Source organism: Spinacia oleracea, chromosome 4, assembly GCF_020520425.1.
Source record: "Spinacia oleracea cultivar Varoflay chromosome 4, BTI_SOV_V1, whole genome shotgun sequence".
In the NCBI taxonomy this organism is placed as follows: domain Eukaryota; kingdom Viridiplantae; phylum Streptophyta; class Magnoliopsida; order Caryophyllales; family Amaranthaceae; genus Spinacia; species Spinacia oleracea.
This window is the reverse complement of record NC_079490.1, coordinates 160,576,075-160,597,966: the sequence shown is the minus strand read 5'-3', so window position 1 is coordinate 160,597,966 and position 21,892 is coordinate 160,576,075. Positions and strand designations below refer to the sequence as shown.

The following is a 21,892-nucleotide window of genomic DNA, read 5'->3' as shown; positions in this document are numbered from 1 at the left end:
TGCATATTTAATATAAAATAGATTTACGTTTTATTTTATTTAAACAAAACTTATTTTCCTAAAAATTCTCCTAAGTTTTTGTAGATAAATAAAATCTGTTTTAAAGAAATATTTTAGGGTTTGATTGAGTCAAACCACCAACTGTTTTGTGGCTGAACGTGGGAAGTGGTCTTCCCCTTGTTCCTCAAGTCAAGGGACGTGGAGACCAAAGTGCTGGCAGTTAGCAGTTGAGGTTTTGAAGGGAACTAACCCTAAGGATAAACACTATAAAAGGGAAATCGTTTTTGGTTTAAAGCACACAAACATTCTGAGAGTTTTTGCTTTCCTAAAAACGTTTTGTCTAAGATTTTCTAAAACAGTTTGTGTCCTAGTTAATATCAAAGTTCCTAAGTTCCTTATATCCACACAAAAGCATTATTAATATCTAGAGTTATCCAAACACGAATTATATTTTGTATTAGTAAGGATAGAGTTATCCTGTTTAGACTTAGAGTTTAAGTCTGAGAGAGAGAAGTCAAGGAGTTGTAATCGAAGTAGATTACTGTGAGGAACACGAGTTTGAGAGGAACTTGTGTTGGAGAGATTATTGTAATCGAGGCATTACCATAATAAAAGAATTCTCTTCTTGATTAGTATCAAGAAGTTTTCACAATTATTGTTATTGTCTTCTCTATTCTCAGTTTCTTGATTGTTTCTTAAGTTCCGCAAGAAACTTTATCAAAGTTCTAATTACAATTCACCCCCCCCCCTCTTGTGCGTGTTCCTACTGGAATAACACATCCTATCAACTAAAACATCACACTGAGCTGCAGAGATTCGCTTAGCACAGATAGGCACCCCTAGATATTTAAAAGGCAGATTGCTTCTGGTGAAACCAGAAACACTCACAATTCTGGCACAATCACTCTCAGGCATACCACAACAGTAGAGAACAGATTTGTGCTTGTTTGCAAGAAGACCAGTAGAATCAGAAAAGAGCTTAGCTTAAAAGCTTGCAGCATGAGATAAACAGATGGAAAATCACCTTTGCTACACATAATGAGATCATCAGCAAAGCACAAATGGGTGAGTTTAATACCTTGGCATCTAGGATGGAACTGGAATAAATGATGCTCACTCATTTTGTGAAGGATTCTGGAAAGATATTCCATACATAGAACAAACAGGAGAGGAGAGATAGGATCTCCCTGTCTTAATCCTCTTTTAGACTTGAAGAATCCATGCATTGTGCCATTTGGCATTAAGGAAAATTTTGGAGTGGTTACACATTTCATGACAAGATCCACAAAATCACCTGGAAAGCCCAACTGGTACATCATTTCCTGTAAAAACTCCCAATCTACAGTATCATAAGCCTTTTGCAAATCAATTTTCATCATGCAACCTGGCTTAGCACCCTTTCTTCCATATTACTTTACTAAATCTTGAACCACCATGATATTATGGACAATGTATCTGCCATGGACAAAGCCCCCCTGATTTTCCAGAATGAGATCTGGTAAGACTTGTCTAAGTCTACCACACAAAACCTTGGTAACACATTTATACAAGGTGTTGCAACAAGAGATAGGTCTGAATTCACTCACATTCTTGGGACACTTGGTCTTGGGAATGAGAGTTATGACTGTGTGATTGAGCTCTTTCAGTAGCTTGCCATGTTGCAGAACATCAAGGACAACAGCTGTAACTTCATCTCCTACTATGCTCCAAGTATCCTTATAAAAATAAGCTCCAAACCCATCTGGACCTGGTGCCTTTCTGCCAGGAATTGAAAAAAGGGCTTCTTTCACTTCATCAGCAGTATAAGGGGCATTGAGAATAGCTTTGTGAGCTTCAGTAACCAAAGGGCCTGTTTGAACCACATGGCTCAACACAGACTTCCTATTAGAATGAGTGGTACCCAATAATGCAGTGTAATAATCCAAGAAAGCTTGTGACACATCAGCAGGGTTATCCTTCCAATCTCCATTCATATCAAAAATACTGTAAACTTGATTCTGACTATTCCTAGCCTTGATGCTTTGGTGAAAAAGAGAGGTGTTTTCATCACCATCTTTAATCCAAGCAGCTTTAGACTTTTGTCTCAAAAAATCTACATAAGCTTGATGTTTGATCTTGTAATCCTGAACAACTTGTAATTCTGCATCAGCCAAAGAAAGATCATCTGTATGTTGGTGTATAACATTCTGTGCTTCTAGCATGGCATTGTATGCCTGAAGATCAGCAGCTTGAATATCATTGAAACCAATCTTGTTCAATTCCTTAAGTGCAATTTTCACACTTAATTTTCAGCTTGTGAAACACACAATACATCTTACTACCCTGCACTTGACTATCCCATTGAGCTTGTATAATACTCCTAAATTGAGAAGTAGTTTTCCACATAGTAAAGTATTTGAAGGGCTTTTTCCCTCATGTGTTCCTGGGATAGACTGTCAACAAACCAGGGGAGTGATCAAAGCAACCCTCAGTCATAAAACACACCTCAGCAGAAACATAGATACTTTGCCATTTAGGATTTTCCATCACCCTATCTAGCTTAGAAAACACTCTGGATGCACCCTGCTGTTTATTATTCCAAGTGTAAAAGTTGCCTACACTTTTAATATCTTCCATTTCACAGTGCTGCATACACTCACACATGTCAACAATTTCAGTGTGTCTAACAAGAGAACCTATCATGTCTTCCATGTTCATAACACAATTAAATTCTCCACACAAGATCCAAGGCTCTTGAGTATTCAGAATTTTCAAATCCTTCCACAATTCTACCCTGCTATGACTATCATTAAAAGCATAAATGAAAGTACAGAAAAATCCAGAATTACCACTCACTGGTTGAACAAAATAATGAATGAGCTGACTGGTAACAGCCTGAATGTTCACAGAGAAACTTCCAGGATTCCAGGCAACAATTATTCTCCCTCCTTTATGGTAACTAGCATTATTGGTGAAACACCAGTTTGAGAAAATCCTTTGGTAAAGCTTCCCTAAATTGGCCAGCTTAACCTTATGCTCTAGGAGTCCAACTAAACCCACATGATACCTATGAAGAAATTGCCTCACAGTATCTTGCTTCTGAGTCAAGTTGATACCCCTAACATTCCAAGCTACAATTCTATCCATATGATTTGGAAGAGTTCCCTCTTCCAGTGTTGGCATCCTCTAGATCATCACCTCTATCCAAACCTGCAGTACTACAGACACTGTGTTCATCTTCATCCAAACTCTGAAAGTGGTTTGCAACTGAAACAGGAGCTAGACTAGTAGGTCTGACCCTTATTGGCCTAAGAGTTCTTTGGAAACCCTCCTGATCTACATCTGGTTCAGGCACAATCACTGCTGGTTTTGGAATTAGTGGCTGTTGTTTCTTCTGCACCCATATTTTCTTAGTCTTAGCATGCCTACAGTCAATAGTCAGATGACCAACTTGCTTGCAATTAGTACAAACAGTTGGCCTCCATTCATAAGTAACAGGAACCTGAATCAATTCATTGTGTTCATTCATGAAAGATATTTGATCAGGCAAAGATTTAGAAATAGGCATATCAACCAAAACCCTAGCAAACTGGAGTTTATCTCTACTCACAGTAGCAGAGTCCCTCTTGATTGGTGTACCTAGTTGACTCACAATTTTGAACATGGACTTTTCACCCCAGTATTTGAAATTCAGTCTTAACTGAATCCAAATAGGAACAGATTTGAGGTCCTCCTTCTCCATGTCCATATCCATAGTCCATGGTTTCACAACCATTGGCTTATTATCAAAAAAGAAATGACCAGAGGTCACATTGTCTCTCATGTCCATTGTGAGGAATCGAACTAAGAAGACACCCTTCTTCACTAACACCACCTTATCCACATTATACTTTTTCCAGATCCTTCTAATGAACCCTTCCATCACATGAATTGGGGGGTTAGCACCCACAACATAGCAAATGATCGAAGAATTCCAAAAATCCAACTCCTCCTGTATGTCATCAATCTCAATCTGAACATGGCTAGCAGGGGTGATTACAGTATTCAATTCATTTACAACATCATCAGCATTACTATAAGCATCTATACTACTAACATGATCATTCGCAACATCATCAAACTGCTGTAAAATTGGTACAGGAATCATACCAATATCAACATTTCGAGTATTGCTCACCATATTAGCTGATTGATGAATTGATTGCATCCATTCATTGAATGAGTGACTCATTTCTGATCGAGCTTGAAGATGTTTCAATCCAGACCTAGGTGTGAGAATCTCATTCTCAGTTGACAAATCCAACGCTTCCACCCCAAAATCTCATCAATCGATCGAGTTTTGAGGGCTTGAGAATCCGATGAGGGGCCTCGTGGCTTCTGCTTTGCATTGCCATGCTTGCTTACTTGCGATTTACTCCCAGATTTCCTTGCCATGGCAACAGTGCAATGGAGAACCATGCACCGTGGGAAACTTGGGAAAAAAGGCAAGTTTTCTCTCGCTTCTCTCTAGAGTTTTCTCTTTTATTAGTGTCTTCGCGTGCTATTTATTCAGTGGCAATTATTGTAATAAAGTAAATCTCCTTCAACGATGAAAAACTCATTTTTTCCATTTTAAATTGATATCGTCCCAAGTTATTGTTGAAATTTGGACCATGTGTTGAGTTTTATTGTTATGCAAACCCAAAAAAAATGTTCCTAAATCCTACATATATTTTTTTATGGTGTTTTTAATATTTCGACTACTTACCTCTAAACTTTAACCCACTGAAAGAAGCAAATATATATGAGAAATTAGAAAACAAATCAAAAAAAATTTGGACCTCTATTTATAAATTCCTGGGTCCGCCCCTGATGGAGTATCAAGATTACATGTTATTTGCATAATAGGTACTATTCCCCCTCTCCTTCCTCTAGTCTACAGTTTATAAAATGTAGAGTTTCTTAGGCCGAAAATAGCAGAAATTTGCCCCTTTCTGTTCAATTATGTGTTGGTTTTGCGTTTTATTTCAATAAAATTACATATTTTCAATATAATAAGTGCCCTATGGAGGGTTTGATTCTTGTTAAGTATTGTATCTTAACTTTAATACATGTTGTTTATTTGATAAATAATAGTGCGTGATCGGAAAAAAAAAGTTAGTCATTTAACTACAATCAGATGAATAAGACATACCCATTTGTCCGGCCTCTTAATGACCTATCGTTAGCATGGACCAACCACGATAAATAATCGAGTATGGAAAGGCCCTTGACTCCGTGAGTCCAAGTCCTTTACCCTTAATCATTAGATAATGCCAAAACGTGTTAAAATGTTTATATTTTGGAATATTTAATAAATGCTCACTAGTTTTGGAGTACGTACACACTGTGACACTGGGTGGTCTTTGTCTGAACCACGTGATTATTTTGATATTTTCTATCGAAAGATTGAAAATATCAAAATAATCACGTGCTAACTTTCTTATTGATTATCAGAAAATATCAAAAGATTGATATTTTTACCTATTGATTATTTTGATATTTTCTGATTGGAGCGAACACGGCCTAACTTGAGACTCGACGGTTCATGTGGTTATGAACTTAGAAACTCAAAATGTTCTCCAACCAAATGACCTAAAGGATCACTTCTTCACTTATAAATATGCTTAACTTGTGCCCTCGTCAAAAGATAAGCTTAGAGTTTATGTTTGAAAGGTAGTAATGAATAGGTAAAAATATCAAAAATGTTAAAGATCACTACAAAGCTTTTCAAGAAAGGTAATAATATAATTGATAAAATATCTAATAAACCAAAGAGTGATGAGCAGAAAAGAGGTAGCATTGCCTTCTTTGCAACCTACCGACCACCGGTGGCACTCGACCTATACGCCACCAAAACCCCACCCACTTCCCCGAAAGACGAGGTGCTCATTACCGACGGCGAATCCTACAACTACAACGGTCAAGCCATCCCTCCGTCAGCTCTCAAACTTATTCTTAAGCGTCCACAGTTGGCCGATGTCGATTCAGGTCGACTATGGGGCCATAAGACTCACCTTATTTTTACACATTATTCCCAGACTCGCATCAGACTTCACTAAGCTCCTAAAAAAAGATAATTAAATAGGATAAAGTAGTGACATAATTTCATTTGGTTGGAGAAAAAATGGAGTTTTAAGTGAGTATTGAGTGAGTCTTGGATTTTTAAACTCACCTTCAGATTTGTTGTAGTATTTTATCATATTATCCCAAGAGTCTGTCTCCAAAATCTTTTCTAGACTCCCCTCAAGACTAGAGATAAACTCACCCTTATGTGAGGTCTCCAAATCACTACTTTGACCATTACTAATTTTAATTTTGCATTAGTAAAATAATTAAATTGAAAGTCAACATTTTTTCGGTTATATATACTACTAATTACGGTAAAGCTTTTAAAATTTTGACAATATTTATAGTAAATATGAGAAACATTATGAAATGAAGAAAGTATAACACTATCCAGAGTAATAGTATAGCACTATAAGATTATAAGTTTAGTTATAGCAGTTAGACTAGTAATATGGAGTGGTTAACTAATTAATTTTAGTTACTTGTAGACATATAGTAGTGACTAATTATAGTAATTAGCTAGTTACTGGTTATTTAGTTAGGTATAACACATATAAGCTCCTTATTTAGTCGGGTCATTGACAAGTCGCGTTATCAACGTCAGGTCGGGTTAAAGCAGTCACTAACAGCTGTGTTGAGTTATAATAGGGATCAAATCGTTGTCTGGTTATTTTTGGTAGATCAGTTAGGTTTTTGGAATGTTCCGGTCAAGTATTGGGTTCGGGTCAAAATCGGTTATCTATTTTGTTGGGCCGGGTTATAAGTTACTACCTCCGTTTTATAAAGATTTTTACAGTTACTATTTGGTAAATATTAAGACAAATAGTAAAAAAGTTGGTTAAATATAATAAAATTTGGATAAAGTAAGATAAATGTGTAAAAATGTGGGTGGGTGTAAGGAAAAAATTAATAAAGTAATAGAAAGTGAGAGAAAAAGTGTAAATATTTTGAGATGAGAAAGGTAACGTAGTAAATTTTCATGTCTAAAAATAGAAATAGAATAAAGCTAAATGTAAAGAACATTATGAAACAGAGTAAAACGAAAAATGTAAAGATCATTTTGAAATGGAGGTAGTACCTATTTTACCAAAATTTCAAGGGCGGGTCTGTCATGGATACAGGTCGGGTTCTTAGATCGCGTCTGTTTTCAAGAGCTCTAATTGCATGGGTTAATTTGGTTGTTGTGACTTGTGAGTATACTTGGTAAAAGAGGTCCTATTTGAATAACACAATTCGAAAGCAACTTTATGCGCGAAACTGGATGAGCTGAAATTTATCTGAATCTAAATGGACTAGAATCGAATCCCACCCTGTTCGAACCTCTATCTGTGAGGTTGTTGTGTAAGTGGGCCTAAAAAACTTGATGAGTATTGGACTTATATTGGGCTTGGTTGAAGCTACTTGTTGGGCCATTTTGCGAAAACTGCTTGGTGAATTGGTTATCACTTATCACGTTGGCTATTTTAATTTTTAGATTCACAAGGAGAAGGAGTCAAGGAGCACGTAACACTGATTAGCTAATTAAATTAAGGACCACCTAAGGCAACAAGGAATTAAGCTGCTTTACTTTCTCCATTGGACGTGGCTTGAAAATTCTTAAATATTTAAGTACACCTAAAGATATTTTGATTATTGATCAATTTTGAATTTTTGTCATTTTTAAATGAGCAAAAGTTATCGAAACTTGGTGTACTGGGGTCTGGGGTACATTATAAAACTTCTTATGACTTAAAAGCTAAACCATGGGTTATTTCTAACATTTTATAATTTTTACTCATTTTTTAACATTATACGAAGTATATTATTTTCTCTTATATCTACCCCTATATTTACATTTTTATCTTACCTTATTCATAATCCCTCCGTCCCAAATTAGTTGTTATACTTTCCCCCAAAATTATAAGTTTTTAAACCTAAAGTTGAAAAAAAAATCGAAATAAAATCAAGTTTGAAAATTCAAGCCTCGAGAAAATCAGTGTCTTTAGCCAACTTAAGCCACACGTGCTGCTCACGTGCTAGTCAATGGCCGGAAAAAGCTCAGTCAATGCCGAAAACTTCCCTTAAATCCTTTCTCGCAAAAAAATTTACATTAAGGTGTGATTTCACAAAATAAATTATATAAGGTCATTTCTCGCAAAATTTGAGTTATAAAAGGTCCTTTTTGGAAATTTTTCCTAAAGGAAACCGTGTTCCACATGAACAATAAAACAAAAGAGGGACGGTGCGTGTATTAGGTAGGTGGTTGCTTGTGTAATAGTGTTACTGCGAACTTTTAGGAGAAACGGTCTAACGATTAGAACACTTTTATGCATTGAAACCAATTAGGTATGCACTTTAACTAATTAGTTAACAACTAAAATCAATTAGACAATTAGTTAAGTCTGAAAATTAGTTAAGCAACGAAACCAATTAGTTATGCAACCGAACCAATTAGTTAAGCATTGAACCAATTAGTTTAACAATGAAACTGATTAGTTAAGCAATGATATCAATTAGTTAAGATTTTATGAGTTTTAGTTAATAATAAGTTTGTTAAAAAATAATAACAATTCGACTCAAAAATTTAACTATGGTCGTTGTACCTTAACTTTTTTGTTATTCAATTATATTAGTTATGATCTTATTACTTTTAATTATATTTTACACTAGTTTAGTTAGTGCCAAAAAAAATGATCTAACCGTTAGGCGGTCTTACACAAAAGCTTTACTTATACAAAAGCTTTACACAAAAACTATTTTTGGATAAAGTACGTACCATTCATGTTAAAAAAAAAACCATTCAAACAAAAAAAAGTAGAATTTAATTTCTTTTTGTCATTTTTTCTATTTTATTTTTACTATGCATTTACAAACACATATCATATAGTACATCTGTGCATGATGGCCGTCAATAGTGATGGTACTACGTACGTTTTGCATGATATTGAGTACGTGTCGAAAATCTGAACGACACGGAGATAACATTAGAAGATGACACAAAGAAATTTTCATGAATCGGTGATGAGAAAAAACAAGGGTTGCTCGAGGTACTTACACAGAATTGGACAAATTAGCAGTCCACTTTTTCTATTGTAATATTATTGCACAGAACAAGGTCTTAGTGCCTAGAAATATATGTTGTACGTGTCTCTTAACTTTGTAACCGATTGGCCTATAAATAAGTATTGTTGGCTCAGTAGAATAAAGGCAGGATATGATTCAGTGTCATTCTACAATGGAAAACTCTAAAATGTTCCACTTGCTTTGCCTACTCTTGGCCACCTTTGTTCTTGTTTCCTCTGCTCGTGACATAATATCAACTCAGCATACACGTAAGTTTCTTATCACCATGCATGTATAGAAAGATATACACTACCTTAATTCTTAATTTTATATAACTCTGTTTTATAGTGTTCTTAATACAAACTACCGAGCTTTAATTTCGATTTGATGTATAATCTATTCTATGTATAGATACCGTTTAACATAGGGATATAAACTAATGTAATGTGAAAATTATTATCTGGTATTCAGATATTTAATTGTGTGTTTAATTTTAACCTGCATGATAAAAGGTCCACAAACTAATACAAGTATATATAACTAAAATACGGAATATTAGCCAACATTTCTCTAATTTTAGTTTTCCAAAAGTTATACTAGTTCAAAAATTCAAATTAAATAAATTTAGAAATGAACTTACAGTTTTGATACTTGTAATTTGATTTCGTCCTTATATTCCAACTACTCTAGTTCCGTGCATAAATTTCCACGATTGATTTCTTGGATTGATTTTTAGAGGAAGAAAAGGTTGTTGGCCTCAATGGACGTGGCGGATATAACAAACCGCACCCACCTCTTAAACAAAGTGATGTTAGTCTTGATGGCCGCGGAGGTTATAACAAGCCTCGTCCACCGGTGGAAGGAAGCGATGTGAGCCTAGATGGACATGGTGGTGGAGGGTATGGTGGGGGACATGGTGGTGGAGGGTATGGTGGCGGACATGGTGCCGGAGGGTATGGTGGCGGCGGGCATGGTGGTGGAGGGTATGGTGGAGGACATGGTGGATATGGTGGTGGAGGGCATGGTGGCGGCGGTTGGGGTGGAAAAGGTGGTGGTGGTGGTGGTTGGGGAGGCAAAGGTGGTGGATATGGTGGAGGTGGTGGCCATTGGTCATCTGCAGAAGAATCACTTCAAAAGACTAATGGTTATGGTGGTGGAGGACATGGTGGATATGGTGGTGGAGGCCATGGTGGATATGGTGGGGGAGGCCATGGTGGATATGGTGGTGGAGGTGGAAAAGGTGGTGGATATGGTGGAGGTGGTGGCCACTGGCCACCAACAGAAGAATCGCTTCATACTGGTGGAAGTTGTTGCCGCCACGGTGGAGAGCACCGCGAAGGTTTGATAGGTAAAGGTGGTGGTGAGTCACCACCTCAAAATGTGGAGAAAGATGTTAGCCTCGATGGTCGTGGAGGATATAACAAGCCTCATCCTCCGGTGGAGGAGGTTGTCGAGGTGGAGAAGAATGTGAATAATGTTAATAATCATGGTGGACAACATGGTCCTATTCACCCACCACAAACCGAAAACAATCCACAAGGAACTACTAATGGCCACTAATTAGGTTATGATGTTGTAAATTTTACTAGATACTTAATTTCGTAAGTTGTATCCTCTTGAAGTAACTAAGAATAAAACAAGATCAATGTAGATAGGAGTATAATGGTAGCTGCCTAAGCTAGCTAGTAGATCGAGTATATATGTACTACGTACGTACGTTTTTTCAATATATACTATGTATATGTATTTTGTTGATCTGTCATGCATGTAACGATCTTATACTCGCACCTTTTTTTGCTGGATACGTTATCAATACACAATTTTGATCACCAGTATGTTTAACTGCATATTAAAAATTTATAAAAATATTAATAATTTGAAAGTATATATTAAGTGAAAGCCAACAATATATTATATACTAACATTTATTTTAATATACTAGGAATATATAGGGTCAAAATGAATCTATTACTATATACTAAAAGTCTAAAACAGACACCGGGAATGACAAATTTCACTTCCTTGTGTAAAATTTTCCCTCCTAAAATATGAAGTATATATCTTATTTTATTTTATTTTATTTTCTACCCTTTTTACAAACTATCTATGTATGGAAAAACTATTAGTTTATACACGTAATAATGATTTTGCTAAATACTTTTTTATATAATATTTTAGTCAAATTGGTACATTAATAATGGAAATGATATTCACTCGATATGTCGGTCAAATTAAAGTAGCATATTACACATATATAGTATAGTCTTATATGCACGCGATGCGTGCGAATATTTGAAAACTAATTATTGTATTGGTATTATTACATTTAATCACCTAAAAAAATAATAAGTAAGAAAAAATGTTCACTTTGTTGTTATTTTACCAAGATTACACTTTGAAACTTTATGAGCTACAAAATTTTACATTGGATGAAACATTCTATAGTCTCCACAACACAGAAGCAAAAAAAAAAAAAAAAAATCCTACTAAAATGAACTTAACACAAAGATGCCCTCAAATTTTGAAGCTAACAGCTCATATTGATCTCTGTCGGCACAGGAGTTCGAGGGAAAAGAGATGCTTCATTATTGTGCATTTCATCGAGAGAGCAAGTAATATAAGTCACCTCTAGTACTTGACGCTGCTTGTTCGTCATCTATTTCTTGACTGTCCTGCAATACATAAATACATTATTGCTTGACTGTCCTGCAATACATAAATACATTATATCTTGAAAATCCTTAACCCGATCTCAAATATCTTGCATGCAATAGACCAAAAGAGAGGAAGAAGGAAAAAGAGAGAAGATGAGAACGAAATGAATAAAAAAACATCAATTACAAAAGCAATTAGAATCACCAGAGTAAATTAAACCAAACGCAAGATAACAATAGAACACAATCATTCAGTCCATTACAAAAAATTAAAGAAAAAACTTGCAAATTTTGGTTCCCTATAAAAAGTTGCAAAAGTTAAAACTGATTATGCCCATTGAGCATTTGAAGATCAATATCACAGTCTATTCCAGATTTCCACTTAACACCTTATGTGGTTTCTCATAGAGCATTAATTCTCAAATAAAATACTAACAAATAAATCAGTTCACAATGATGATAATTTCTGTGTTAAATCCCTTAGCCTCCCCCACCTAGATCATCCTCAAACAAAACCCAATAAACATCTATGTCTTAACCAATTCAGCATCAACGCTATAAAATAAGCATCAACAACTTCAATTAAATCCGAAATTCTAAAATAAAGCCCCAAAAGCATTCCAATAATCAGCAAATTTCTAGTTTACCATATAAACATATAAAACACCAACAAAATACAGCAAATTTCTCTAGTAAACTACTTCCACCATGCATTATAGAACTTCAAAATTGATAAGTACTAAGGATCTGGATTTGAAATGCCCCGATAGTCTTATATTCTCTAACGGTATCCCACAGAAATTAAAATAAATATGATACACGACAGGTTGAATCCTACAGATATAAATATCAATATGATGAACACAACCTAATTCTCGCAAGTTGAATCCTACAAATACACGACAGGCATAAGAATCTCACACGTAACATTAAAGAATTCGCAGAATTTTTTAGTTTTTTTTGCAAAAAGGGCATCAGATATCGAGGCATTTAAAAACTCCAAGTTACACCAAAACAATTGTCTAACTTACGCCCTAAAGTTAATAGACAATAAGGGACCTTCATTCATGTTGCTTGCAAGTTGCAAGTACTTTTCAACCTCCATATATCAATCACTACCAAATTAAACTACCTATTATAGTTATACAGATCATTCGAAAAGCAATGATTAATTTCCTAAAAGAAGCATGGTTTATTTTAAAACTAAAATGGCATCATTTAAGAGCATGGAATGTAGTCTCCAACTCTCCATTGTGAACAGAAATTTGGACACCATGATATCCGAGAATCAGGTTTTCTGCCACATTTCACATTCTAAACCAGATTTTGAAGACTCTTCTTTCAAAAATACTTCCATATAAATATGTTCTAAATGATTAGGAAAAACATTACAATTCATAAGATTGAATAAGCTACCTTTTTCTCCAATATAACCACTTTTGCTATTGCAAGCCTTGGTAGAATAACCAACATTGCAAATTGATTCCATATTTTTGGGAGTAAATCCCTTCTCATTATTAAAAATCAACAGTGTAGTTGTAGCCCCTGTGACTATTATATCCCAGGATGTTATCAAGAACTCCAAGGATGGATCAACTCCTTCTAGGTACTCGTTATCTTCAACGTTCTTCATAGCAACATACACTTGAGTAAATTCCCTTTCCCAAAGTATCATATAAGTGCTCAATGTGGCAGGATATCAGTACATATAACATTAAACAACAAAAACATTCGCCAAACTTTCTAATGTCTACTACAATTTTCAAAATGCCACATACGACATGCCAACTAATGCTAGAAAACTGATTTTGGGAAAGAGACGTAAATGAGCGAGAGACGATGAAGGAGAGGACACACAAACAGTAGTAGTAGCAGCAGAAACAACAAAAATAATAACAACAATAACAAAAACAACAGCACCAACAGAGCAACAATGTCAAAGAGATGGTCTACAACAGAGCCTCAACCAAGATTCACTATTGTTTGAGAAATAATGAAACCAAGATTAAAAAAAGACAAATCATTGGCATTGAGAAATTGACAATACTATAGACAATTACCATCTAAGAGAATTTAAATAATTAAAGAGGACAACTTAAACTTACCAACACAACGGGCATGTTGAACCAGAATTGCTGGCTTTCTTACAGAGTGAGCAGATGTAGACAGAAGCAGCAGCAGCAGCAGCATCTGTTCTTTAATAGCAGAGTGAGCAACATCAGTTTGTGAAATAATGAAACCAAAATAATATATGCAATTTTAAGTGCAATTTATTAACAATTTAATGAAAAGAAGACCCAATTCCCAGAATCGATCTTAGTGCAAAGATCAAATTTTTGACAAATAAGAAATACCCAATTTCTAGAATTGCGCATTATGCACATTCAGCTGTTGTATAGCCAATTTCTAAAATCGCCCAATTTCTAAAATCACCCTATTGTATAATAAAATAAGTTCATAAAATCAGAAATAAAAAGTCAAAAAATGAAATCATTCAACTCAGATTAAAAGGTCATACTTGTAAAACAATTACTGCAAAAACAAAAACCCGGATAGATTGGATCAAAACAATTGAAGTATCAAATGGAGTTTCACTCAAATTCATATAAATATTTTAGGATTGAAGAAATCAAAATACCTGCTCGACTTGAGAATAATTTGCAAAGATGAATCTCTTTAGTGAAGAAGATCGAAGGAGATGATGAAGAGAAGATCGAAAAAAGGATGAAGAAGAAGATCTAAGGCATTCGTAGAGGAAGAAGACCGAAGAGGATTTGGGGGAGAAGATTGAAGAAGATCCGTGGAGGAAGAAGATCGAAGGAAAAACGGGAGGAAGGAGAGAGAAAACGGGAGTGCAAGAAGGGTTAGGTTAGTTTAGCGCAGAGGGTACATTAGTCTTTTTGATTGGGGACACGAAAAGTGTTATTACGAAATTAACCTCAGCTGTTCCTTTATATAATAGAGATGCATATTAGATAAATAAATATAAATGAGTATTGTTAAATTTTTTTTATAATTATATGCATTAGTTTGGGGATATTTAGTTAAATATTTTGTAAAAAAAATTATTATAATCCGTGCGTGCACGGATCAAATCTAGTTATATGTTAATATTGCTAAAAATCAAAACGGTGCGTGTATTAAGGGACAGAGAGAGTATATATTAGGAGTTATCTTTGGGGGGAGGGTTCTACTACTTTTCCTTCTTTCCTTGTATGTTATTAAGGTATAAAAAGACGTACGTGAAACATAATTTGAGTCAAAGTGAATTATGTTAATATTGCAAAAGTCAAAACGGTGCGAGTATTAAGGGACATAGGAAGTATATATTAGGAGTTGGGGGAGGGTTCTACTACTTTTCTTTTTTTTTCCTTGTATGTTATTAAGGTATAAAAAGACGTACGTGAAACATAATTTGACACAATTAAGACAAAAATATAGAACTAGTTAACCCTCATCATCTTCCTCGTTAAAAACTATGGAGTAATTTGTTTCTAGTCCAACTCATTTATTCCGTAATAAACTTAATTTGTTTGAATACATCGATTAACAAGAAGAAACAAACTAATTATAAACCGTACATATACTAAAAATGACTTGTAAGTATAGCAGCATGCATATTTAATTCTTAATTCAATCCCAAAGTGGGAGGTCTAGCAACACACCGCTCATATCATAAGAATCGTCCACCATTAACCTGTAATCTTCGACGTTTGAAGTATCCATATAACTTGGGCTCGTGAATATTCTTGGTGAATACAACACGTCTGGATAGTTTAAATAGGCAATTTCATCATCTAGTGAAGTCTCCATGATCGAATCAACGGCTTGTGGAGGAGGATGATTATTAGACAATGATGAACTAGGAATAACAAGACTAAGGTCTTGTTTGGGGAAAGTGTTGGGATGGTTTTTTAGGTCGAAGCTTATGATGTTTGTAAAATCTCTTTCAAGAGGATCCAACATACTACTATCAGGGATTAAATTGTTGTTATTGAGAATAGGTTGGCATGTATGATGACCAAAGTAAGTGATCCTATATTTCCTTGGATTATCTGATGTCTTTTGAACCTGTTTGGTTGCTTGGCAATTTTGATCTTCTTTATACGCGCACCTGTAATATTCCCTGTTTTTAAAAACAACCATTACCACAAAATTAATCGCATATTAGTATTTTTACGTTCTTTATGAGTTATGACCATGATATTGATTGGTAATTTTTTTATTTGAACGGTTATAACGGATGTAAACAAAAAATAAACAACATAATAAAGAACGCAGAGAATTTAACGTAAATGTGTTAGTTACGTCCACATACAGAGGGGAGGAAAGTTTTATTGATCTTAAGGAGTACAGATTACAGAAGACAGGTTATGACCTAGAGAGTTTATATAGTACTCTCTAGACAGATGCGGAAAAGGACAGAAAAATAGGCCCAAAATATATAACCCTAATCTAGAATAACAGATATCGTGCTGGGGTTTGACCGATTCAAGGCATTATCAAACATGAACAAACATTATATTGTCATGTGCGATTTTAAATTCCTATTCAATTTAAATTATCTAAATAGGAATGATTGAGAAATTAATTGTCAAATGTGTGTTAGGTCGAGCTGGACAAAATACTAGCATAACTTACATTATGATTATTTAAAAGATTTAAATGATTATTTAAGTAAATAATACTACATACATATGTTTCATAAAAATGTTTACAATTACTATTTGCACAAATATTAAGATAAAAGTACAAAAAGTTGGTTGAATTTAATAAAATATGGATAAAGTAAGATAAATGAGTATAAAGGTGGATGAGTGTAAGAAAAAAAATGAATAAAGTAAGAGAAATTGTGAAAAATTGTAAATATTGTAAATATTGTAGGGTAAGAAGGGTAAGGTAGTAATTTCCATGTCCAAAAATAAAATAAAACAAGTGTAAAGAACATTATGAAATGGACTAAAACGAAAAAACGTAAAGATCATTTTGATCAAAACGGAGGTAATATACCTGGGGTGCTTTGACTTGAGAATTGATTTCTGCCCATATTTCCTCCAAGCGTGGCCATCAGGTGTAAGATTTGGGGTTTCTATCGTCCGCAGCCTGAATTTTAACTGAATCAAAAAGCTATTTTCGAGAAAGCTCACACAAAGAGCATTTTGGAATATCTTTTAACTTATTAGTTACTCTGAATTTCATGCAGTGAAACATATAACAACTATCCTCTATTACCAAAGATTTTCCTCCTGATAGCTAATACAATTAATCAGTTTGTCAAATCAACTAAAATAATCATCTACTCCCTCCGTCCCATAATTATAGTGTCGTTTGACCAAAAACACGAATTTTAAGAAAAAAGGAATATAGTACATGAAAAGTGGAATAAAGTACAAATGATGATTGAGTTGTATGGAAAAGTGGAATAAAGTACATGTGAAAAGAGAATATACTCCCTCCATTCCTTTTTGTTGTTCCCATTTCCTTTTTTGGCATTTCTATTTGTTGTTCCCATACTGAATCTAATATACATATATAAAGGAGGCATATTTGCTGAAAGATTAGAGCGCCACCTAGGATTACTAATGGTTTCGGCCAATGAAAAATAAGATTTCTAATTTCTTTTTGAATTAAAAAAATTAAGTGCCACGTAGATAATTAGTTAGGTGCCATGTAGATATTTTAATTAATTAATTATTAATATATACAACTCCATCGAAAATCAAACACTATAATAATTAAAAATTAATTGATTGCCACGTGGATAATTAATTAGATGCCACGTAGATATTTTAATTAATTTAATTACTAATATATACAACTCCATCTAAAATCAAACACTCTAATAATTAAAAAATAAATCTAAAATAAAATTCATCCAAAATCAAAACATAATCTAAAATAAAATAAAGAAAATCCAATTTAAAATCAAACATTAATCCAATATTAGAGCGTCACGTAGAAAAATATAATGGTTTCGGCCAATAAAAAATAAGATTTCAAAATTAATTTTGAAAAATAAAGTCGAGTGCCACGTAAAGAAATGATTAAGTGTCACGTTGATATTTTTTATTAATTAATTATTAATATTACGCATATACAATTTCATCCAAAACAAACACTCTCATAATAAATTAAAAACTAAAATACAATTCAATGCAAAATCAAAAACTAATATAATCTAATATATAAAAGTGGTATATACATAGGATTTTTATTTAAACATAACAATTTAATAGAATTCGTGCATCGCACGGGCTAAAATCTAGTCTTTACTATTTTTGGCCATAGTTGTTTTACCAAATTACCCTAAGATTCCTCACTATTTACCAAAAAAACCCTAAGATTCTACCCTTTTCCACCCTCTTTTTCCCCACCACCCGTATTTAATTATTAAAACCTATTCCCCATAACCCCACCCCACTACCCGTCCCTTTCACTCTCTCTCACATTAACTTCACCCCCCTCACCTCTCTCTCTCTCTCTCTCTCTCTCTCTCTCTCTCTCTCTCTTCATTTTCTTACTTTGTTTCTCTCCTCCTCTCACGTTTTTCACTCTCTCTCCTCCCAAACATCTCTCTGTTCTTCAGATCTGGAAGTGAGATCGCCGCCATAACCACCACAACCAAACCTCCGCCGCCGCCACACTCCATTAAAGTTGTAGAATACGGAAAAATGGCTTTAGGTGGTGAAATTCGACCATAAAAACTCTAGATTTAGAGTTTTTATGGTCGAATTTGACCTCTAAAACCTTAAAATCGTGAGTGATAGTAAGGATCAAGTGGGTATGAATTTATTTTTGTGTATTTTTTTGACGAATTTTCTGGGCAAATTTTTTTGTCGAAAATTCTGGTTGAATTTGGTCGAATTTCTTGGTTGATTTTCGTCGAATTTTTGGGTTAATTTTGGTCGATTTTTTTGCTGAGTTTTTGGGTTGATTTTGGTCGATTTTGGGTTAAATTTGGTCGAATTTGGTGGTTGATTTTGGGTTGAATTTGTTCGTATTAATGGGTTGAATTTGTTCATATTTCTGGGTTGAATTTGCTTGATTTTCTGGGTTGAATTTGGGTTGAATGTGCTCGATTTCTGTTTCGAATTTCTGGGTTAATTGCTGTCGAATTTTTTGGGGTTATTGCTGTCGAATTTTTTGGGTTTTTTTGGTTGGATTTTCTTGATTTGTTAATTTGTTGATGTTTCTGGTGCGAATTTTCTTGAATTTTCTGGTTCGATTGTTCTAGTTCGATTTTTTGTTATTTTTTGGTTCGAATTTGGTCGAATCTTTGGTTTGATTTTTCCCGAATTTTTTGTCGAATTTTTGGTTGATTTTCTTGGTTTATTTTGTCGAATTTTCTAGGTTTTTTGGTTATTTTTCTTGATTTTCTGGTTTGAATTTTCTTGATTTTTTATGTTCAAAATTTTGTTGATTTTTCTAATTTGAATTTAATCTGATTTTTTTTGTTATTAATAATAAAATATCTCCCATTTATCTTAATTTTTTTTATTATTTTCTCTCACATAACTTTATTTTTAAATATATAATCTCTTATCCTCAATCATTATTCTTACACCCAATCATTACTCATATCCCAATACAATACAAGATTCCAGTTTTCTTAAAAACCACCCAACATTCTTAACAACAAAAGAGAATGGAGGGAGTAGTACATAAGAAAGTGGAACATAGTACATGAGTGGGGTTTTCAATACATTTTTAATTAATATAGTAAATGAGAAAGTGAGGACCTTAGTAGACAAAATTAGAAACAGGACTATAATTTTAGAACTTCGTTTTAAAAAATAGGACAATAATGTTTGAACGGAGGGAATATCAACAGTGAATTCAATCAACTATTAACTACTTGTAATCAAACAAATTCTTAGTATACTTTTTTTTTTTTTTTTTCCCATCCATATTTGATGATATTTATGTTCAAAGTTTACCACCGTGTCAATGTTGGAGAGGAAGTACATGATGTAGGATGATGATGACGTGTAATGGATACAATATTATGACGTATATAGGTACAAGATGATGACGATAATAATTCCAGCTGGATATAGGAGACAAACAAAATAGACAAGCTGGAGAAAGCAACAGTTTAATTTATCTATCAGTCATGCATGTGGAGAAGTACGGACTAGTTTTTTATTTCAAAAATTAAGAACTTTGTTCTCTCTTCCTAGCTTTTTTTATTTTTTATAAATTACTCGCAATAACTTGCAGTATTGCACTTGTATACATTATCCTGCTTTATTAATTAATTGCATTCTAAAATATAGCTTAACAATAAATATTGAAAATTAGTTCAGACAACAAGCAAGTGGGCTAGCTAGAACGAAGTAGATCAATAATTTAAACTAACCATGCATCTTCAATCAATGAAAAGAGTATATATACATATGATACCTTGCAAGATATGAAAATTAAATAAATAGAAGTATACACTACAAAAAATTGTACTATTAACGACGGGAAATCCCGTCGCGAAAGGTCAATAATCGTTGATTAACGACGGGATTTCCTGTCGCGAATCCGTCACAAAAGGGGGCCGTCGTTAATAGAAATCCCGTCGTTAACCCGTCGTAAAAGACATTTTGCGACGGTTATTCCCGTCATTGTTTTTGCGACGGGATTTTTGACCCGTCGTAATTAAGTTGTCGTTAAAGATACAAATTTTTGTAGTGATATAATGAATCCATCTTACTCTTAAAACCAAGAAGTAACCTATTTTGACTCATATTTCCTTCATATTTTAATGTGATCGAGTTAACACTTAAAAGTTGTATTTTAATACGAAGTGTATAGTATGTGTTACGGAGTATAATTTCATTTTTGGTATGCATTACTCTTATTTTTATTTTTTCCTTATCTCATAGTCCCGGCCATTCCCTATTATACGGGGCATTAATCTTTCTATCTCTTCAATTCTATGGTCAATGTACTTATGAACATCATTCTTTTCCTACGATAACTTTCACTCACTACCAATTTCTTACAATAAATAATTAATCCACTAACTCGCCACTTACAATTAGTTTATCAAATTTAACTACAACATGCTAAAACTCTGTGTCAATCAAATTGTATCTTATATTAAAATGCGAAGGGAGTTTCTACTATGGGATTGACACCTGGTAAAAAAAAATTACTAAAAGTCGAATTATTTCGTAAAAGAAAGTAAATAAGGAGAAAAAAAAATAGAAGTGAGAATAACGGCCTTGATTTGATTTAATGGGATAGGTCTTAAATTAATTGTGAAATTGTGCCAATTTCTTACAAATAAAAATAAATGTGTTATTAAATAAGTCCGCTATAATAGGTTCATTATTTAAACACTTTATTTCTATCAGTCAATTTAGGATATGTAAAAATAAAAATGAAAATATAGAAGGAAAAAGAAGATGGATATACCTGGACTTGGATGGGCATGCATTTGTTGTTATTTGACCAACTGAGAAGGCCTCCATTTCCACAGAGTGAACAATCTTTTTTAAGATGGAAATGGAATTATCAAATGAATTAAGCATTGTGTTTGAATAATTTTTCATACATTCCATTCTTCTTTGATCATTACTACATTCACCTCGCTCTAATTTCTCTGTTAGTTGATCTTGTGTATTAAGTAAATTCCTGAACTGACTTGCTGCTTCCCACCCTTTTCTCAACTCTTCCTCCACAACCTTCCTATCCATTCTCTCGAATCTCGATCACGACCTCAATCACGACCACGACTACAACCTCGACCACGACCTCAACCACGACCTCGATCTCGCTCTCAATCGATCGATCTATCTATCCACCTGAGAGAATCTAGTGAGATGCTGAGAGGAAAGAAAGGAGCTACTTACTATATATATAAAACAACGTGCTTGAATTAGAAGATGGGGAAAGGGAACAACTTGTTACATTTAAAACTAGAATAACGTAGAAATAAATAGTGTTACGCGCATAATTAGCCAGTTTTTTGGATTTAGTTGACCCCTTTGGCTTTGGGTATCGAAGGTCTTTTTAGTAGGTAACTAGTATAATATCCGTGTGATGCAAGATATAATCATCTAAATATAAATTTATATGAAATCTGGTAAACAATATCGTCAAAATAGTACTTATGGATATTTTCCAAATTAAAACTA

At 33.9% G+C, this 21,892-nt stretch overlaps 3 protein-coding genes across 3 annotated transcripts; 1 reads left to right on the top strand and 2 right to left on the bottom strand.

The window, feature by feature from the left end:
* Positions 1–884: 884 nt before the first annotated feature.
* Positions 885–4,210, bottom strand: LOC130472091 (uncharacterized). The gene is made up of 5 exons (XM_056842520.1): positions 3,190–4,210; positions 2,485–3,029; positions 2,322–2,432; positions 1,587–2,261; positions 885–1,322 (listed from the first exon to the last, which is right to left on the bottom strand). The coding sequence occupies exons 1-5, from the start codon at positions 4,208–4,210 to the stop codon at positions 885–887; spliced, it is 2,790 nt and encodes a 929-aa protein (XP_056698498.1).
* Positions 4,211–9,202: 4,992 nt separating this feature from the next.
* LOC110789289 (cold and drought-regulated protein CORA) lies at positions 9,203–10,865 on the top strand. The gene is made up of 2 exons (XM_056826676.1): positions 9,203–9,377; positions 9,845–10,865. The coding sequence occupies exons 1-2, from the start codon at positions 9,260–9,262 to the stop codon at positions 10,666–10,668; spliced, it is 942 nt and encodes a 313-aa protein (XP_056682654.1). The 5' UTR covers positions 9,203–9,259; the 3' UTR covers positions 10,669–10,865.
* A 4,339-nt stretch (positions 10,866–15,204) lies between these two features.
* Positions 15,205–21,632, bottom strand: LOC110789303 (probable WRKY transcription factor 66). Its single transcript, XM_021993953.2, has 3 exons — positions 21,171–21,632; positions 16,773–16,865; positions 15,205–15,888 (listed from the first exon to the last, which is right to left on the bottom strand). The coding sequence occupies exons 1-3, from the start codon at positions 21,449–21,451 to the stop codon at positions 15,396–15,398; spliced, it is 867 nt and encodes a 288-aa protein (XP_021849645.1). The 5' UTR covers positions 21,452–21,632; the 3' UTR covers positions 15,205–15,395.
* Positions 21,633–21,892: the final 260 nt, after the last annotated feature.